General features: G+C 36.4%; 1 protein-coding gene across 1 annotated transcript in view; it reads left to right on the plus strand.

The window, feature by feature from the left end:
- Positions 1-5,170, plus strand: part of LOC107702963 (UPF0561 protein C2orf68 homolog) — a 6,872-nt gene extending 1,702 nt beyond the window's left edge. Inside the window, exons 2-4 of the mRNA XM_016505437.1 lie at positions 2,007-2,122; positions 2,655-2,800; positions 4,062-5,170. Of these exons, the coding sequence (XP_016360923.1) occupies positions 2,007-2,122; positions 2,655-2,800; positions 4,062-4,184 (385 nt within the window). The 3' untranslated portion in view covers positions 4,185-5,170. The remainder of the gene's footprint in view (positions 1-2,006; positions 2,123-2,654; positions 2,801-4,061) is intronic.
- Positions 5,171-5,445: the final 275 nt, after the last annotated feature.

Genomic DNA, 5,445 nt, shown 5'->3' on the forward strand with positions numbered 1-5,445 from the left:
AACAATACTGTACTACATCGATGTTTCCTGTCGGCTCAATGTTTGAGCTGACTTTGCTGTTCCGATGAGCTTGAACGGTATACGAGTGGAGCTGAGCGGAGCGCACACATAGAGCGGATAACACGCAGAGCGTCACACCACGTGATAATGAAACTAAATTTCGGTGAACTAATTTTCAGCAGCCGGAATTTCGGTGCATCTCTAATTATTGGCGACATCAGAAATGGATATTATATAATAGATGCTTTTTTGAACATTTGAGCAATTTAAAAATATTAAAAAAGGATTTTTTACACGGCACCCCTGCTCTCGACAGAGGGCACCCCGGTTGGGAAACACTGGTTTAGATTCCTATAGAGCTCTATATAAAAAGGCTTATAAATTATCTAGTTGTTTTTAGACATACTTATTTTTTATTAAAATTTGGATATACGTTTAGACATTCTCAAAGACAACTTTTTGTTGTGTGTGTGTGTGTGTGTGTGAATGTGTGTGTGTGTGTGTGTGTGAATGAGTGTGTGTGTGTCTGTTTTTTAGAGTGTCACGCCTTCATTGCTGTGTACTTTTTTCTGCATCAGGAATGATTTGTAGATTGTACACACAAAAAATTCTCTGTATTTTTGCGTATTTCCAATGGTGGTCATTTTTGACCGCAAACAACACAAAAAGTGACTATTTTTTTAGGACCTTTTAGCTTTTTCAAATCAAGCCCACGATTGTTTTTTTGTTTTGTTTTTTCCGTTTTGTGGTCACATAGTGACTGCCATAAAAGTCATCGAGTTTCGTACCATTCTGACGAAGTAGCGATTTTTAAAATTTCAAAACTTTTTTTTTCTGGTCTAAAATGACCGAACAACACCAGAGGGTTAAATAATGGTAAAAACATTTAATTTAAAGCAGTTTATTAACCCTTTAAACTAAATATGCAAGAAAATCTAAGAAAAACATGTTTGCATATGTGTGTTTTGTTGAGAATTGTATTTTATACATCAGGATTTTATGGCTCATATAGTATGGTAAAGTGAGAATATAAAGGAAAAAACACCAAACTGAGGCCCAAACTGAGCAAAAATATGCAATTTGGTGCATGACCAAAACATAAGAGGAAATTCTGACAGCTTGTAATGTAAAACAGTGAGATCTTTATAAGTGGCTACTTACTTAAAGGGTTAGTTCACCCAAAAACTTTGTTCCATACCCGTGAGACCTTCGTTCATCTTCGGAACACAATTTAAGATATTTTTGATGAAATCTGAAAGCTCTCTGACCTCCCATAGACAGCAAGGTAACTACCACGTTCAAGGTCCAGAAAAGTACCAAGATGATCGACAAAGTAGTCCGTGTGAGATCAGCGGTTCAACCGTAAAGTTACGAAGCTACGAGAATCCTTTTTTTGCGCGAGGAAAACAAAAATAACGACTTTATTCCACATTTTCGTCTCTACTGCGTCACTTGTGGACATGCGTTCACGACAGTACCACGCCGCCACATGCGAGCGTCATGATGATGTGGAATAAAGTCGTTATTTTTGTTTTCTTTGCACATAAAAAGTATTCTCGTAGCTTCGTAACTTTACGGTTGAACCGCTGATGTCACACGGACTACTTGGTCGATCATCTTGGTACTTTTCTGGACCTTGAACGTGGTAGTTACCTTGCTGTCTATGGGAGGGTCACACGAGGGTGAGTAATTAACGACAGAATGTTCATTTTTGGGTGAACTAACCCTTTAAAATGCATATAAATATCAATTGTCACTCTATATTTCCAATTATGTGTTTTAGTAAGATGATATTTAAATGCTTAGTAAATTTAAGTTGCTTCATTCCAGTTAGTGTTAATTTTGAAATATCACTATTCATTCACTAACAAAATAAAAGTTATTCTTCTGGTACCTTTATAAAAATCAGTAAAGCTGAAGGTGGACATTTTTAGAATTATACTTAAAGACGTTTTACTTGATAAAAAAGTACAAACCTGTACAACACAATATTTGATCTTCTACAGGGATGATTATGACAGAGAAGTAAAGCAGGCTAAGGAGAAACAGAGGCGCAGACACACCACCACCCCTCGGCGTCCACGGAAACCCGACCGTCAGGTGTATCACCCACGCCTCCGCAGTGAGTTACATTAGCGTTCGATTCAGTATTGCACAGTGGAAAGTGGTTTTCAGCTGGATTTGTTTTAGCATCCAGGGGGATCAACAAAGTGCCAAAATTATTTATCATACAAAAGGAGATTTGATCATTTTGGAAATCCAAAATTGCAGAATTGTAATTTACTTTCCCGAGACATTGTACAAACACTGAGCTAAGTTAGGCATATTACCAAGTCACTTTGTGCCAGAACACTGCCAGATTATTGCAATTTATTTGCATTTAATGTCAGAACAGACCTGCAACCCACCAGTATTGGAGCCACTGCTTTGGCAGTACTAATATTTTGCTTTGTAGATTTAATAAATGAAAAATAAAAATTAACTAATGCATCTAATTAATAACTAGCTAAATGAGGATTGATATCGGTAGTAATTGTGAATGTTATGGGTCAGTTAAATCATCGAAATTGACCAAATACTTTTGACACGTTGAGATATGTAGGAGCTTGATGTGTGCTGCTGTGCTCATGTATTGGACACCTGGTTGATTTTAGATGGATCTGAACCTGGTGCGAATGCGGAGGCAGAGGACTGGAATGAGAGCAGCTCTGGCACAGAGCAGGAGAACACTGGCACAGAGCTGTTCTGGCTCGATTATCAAGCTGACAACGGCCAAATAACGTCTCTCATTGTTCACAAGGTTTGTATTGGGGTGTGTTGAGATTCTAATGGAAGCCCGTTTCCACCTGTAATTACAACTTTTTAATCTCACATAGTTTTTTTTAGCAATTGCAAGTTTATATCTCATAATTTTGAGTTTTCTACTCATTTTATGTTGCGCAAAACAAATTCTGAATTGTGTGATGTAAACTCAGAATTATGACTTTATATCTTGCAATTCTGGCTTTTTTCTCTGAATTCTGAAGTTACTTCTTGCAATTCTGTTTTTTTTTTTTTTTCTGCCACAGAATAACTAAAAGAAGGTAATTGTGACTTTTTATCTCACAATTTGGACTTTTATTCTCACAGTTGTGAGTTTACATCTCTCAATTCTGAATTTATATCTTGGAATTCTGACATTTTTTCTCAGAATTCTAAGTTTACATATCGCAACCCTGAGTTCATATCTCACGGTTCTTACTTTTTTTTTGCAATCCTGCATTTATACCTCACAATTCCACGTTTCTATCTTGCAGTTCTGACGTTTTTTCTGATGTTTTCAGCAGGAGGCCGAGTTATTATATTCTGATTAAAAGTTACAAAGTCAAAAATAAAAAAAATACTTAAAATATATATTTTGAGGAATCATTTACAATAAGATTCATAAAATGCATTTACAAAATAGTGATTTTTTTTTTTAAATGTAAAAGTGTTTTTATGATAAGATTTATACCCATTTAATATTTATCAATACAAATAAACTTATGTAAAAATATATAGCATATATAACATATAAAGCATTATTTAGTAAATCTCAGCAGCGTGATTGATTATACTGTCACAAAAATGTAAACTGTATTATCGCACAGCTCTGTATATTGTATGAAAGTTGGGTATGTATTATGTCCAGCTTTATTCACATACAGTACACTAGCATAAAGCGATATATATACTATATAGCAAATCTTTGTCACAAAATGTAATTAATGCCCAGCTCTTTATATAAAGTTGGCTATATAAGTTTGTCCAACTTTATCCACGTACATACAGTATACACATATGAGGCGGTATATACTTCCTTGTATCATCGCAAAATGTAAATTATATTTTTACCCAGCTCTAATCGACTATAAGGCATGCAGATATTAAGATATTATAAATATTAACATTGTGATTTTCATGATTGAAAACAGTGTGTATTGTAAGAAGCACTTGACTTGACTTAAAGTCTTTGTTATTGTTAGTTGTCATCCTGATGTATGTGTTAAGAAACCAACAATTAAATATTTTTTTCCAACCAGGAGGACAAGCCAGAAGTCATTGTGGAACGCGTGGCGGAAAAGAACGCTCTGGACTCGGCCATGAGGGCGGCGCTGTTGGCACGTGTGGGACAGGAAATGGACAAGCGCTGTGACAAATGCTGAGAGAAAAAGAGAGGCGCTTAAATAAAAGTGGAGAACAAGGCACTGAGACACCGCTGAGCCAGAATTGAACCGGAACTGCATTTCTGTACGACGGCACCAAGCATGCAGCATTCATAGATGTCTTGGAGAAGCCATGCATCCTAATTATGTGAAGGTGTAGCCTTCTTGAAAGAGAGTGGACTCGAAACTCAAGAGAAATGACACTGTCAAGCATGAAACTGATCTTGTTTGATCTAAAATAGGATGTATTACAGAAAACAGGACCCGTATTGTTCTTTCAACCGGAAACTGAAATCCTTGTCACTCCTCACTTCACACTTGGGAAAGACGCTGGACAAATGTTGAGAGCTCTAAGGCTTTTTACACCTGAGGTGACTTGCTGGCTCTCGTTTGTGATGGGAATTTTATAACCGCAAGGTCTACGTTGCTTCACTAGGTCCCATAAGTCTGTGTCTTGTAGACTTCCAGAAAAGAGTGTTTTTATATACGGTTTAGGCTGAATCCCTACAGAAATCGGGACAAAAATGAAACCAAACTTCGAATGCTTCCAGTCTGTTTAGTCTAAGCGAAGGTTTGAAGGAGTCAACCTATTGCTGTCATGTAGTTGCTAGTGGAAATAGCTGAGGAAGTTCAAACAAAGTTTAAAGAATGCTAATAAGGTCCTCTGATATTTATATCCATGCATTTGGATATCTGCCTTTTCCTTTTATGTTCATAAATATTCATGTTGATGTACTGATATAAATATCACATTTTCGTCTGTTGGTGCTCATGATGTTGTAGAAACAAAAAAGGACCAATGTGTCTCTTTTTTTCACCTCTTCATTGTACAGGTAGATTTTTATTTTTGTAATCGTGTTCCAACTGTGTACTCTTGTGTTCTTGTTTAGATTGCAGGATGAATTGTTCATTCTGCCATACAGACAGATGATGGCAGTGTCCACTATGTTGACATCGTGTGCAAAAATAGATTTTTCTTTCACTGAGGAAGGCTCTTTAAATTAAATTGAAGGCAAAAAAGGCACACAAAAAAAATCATGTTTGGTTATGTTGCTACATTATGTTAAAGGGTTAGTTCACCCAAAAATGAAAATTAGCTTGTGTTTTACTTTCCCTCGAAGCATCCTAGGTGTATATGACTTTCTTCTTTCAGACGAATCCAGTCGGAGTTATATTAAAAATTGTCCTGGCTATTCCAAGCTCTATCATTGCAGTCAGCGGGTGTTGCAGTGCTTCAGTCCACAAGTCGTCAAATAAAGCT

This window comes from Sinocyclocheilus anshuiensis, unplaced genomic scaffold, assembly GCF_001515605.1.
Source record: "Sinocyclocheilus anshuiensis isolate Anshui unplaced genomic scaffold, SAMN03320099.WGS_v1.1 scaffold238, whole genome shotgun sequence".
NCBI lineage: Eukaryota > Metazoa > Chordata > Actinopteri > Cypriniformes > Cyprinidae > Sinocyclocheilus > Sinocyclocheilus anshuiensis.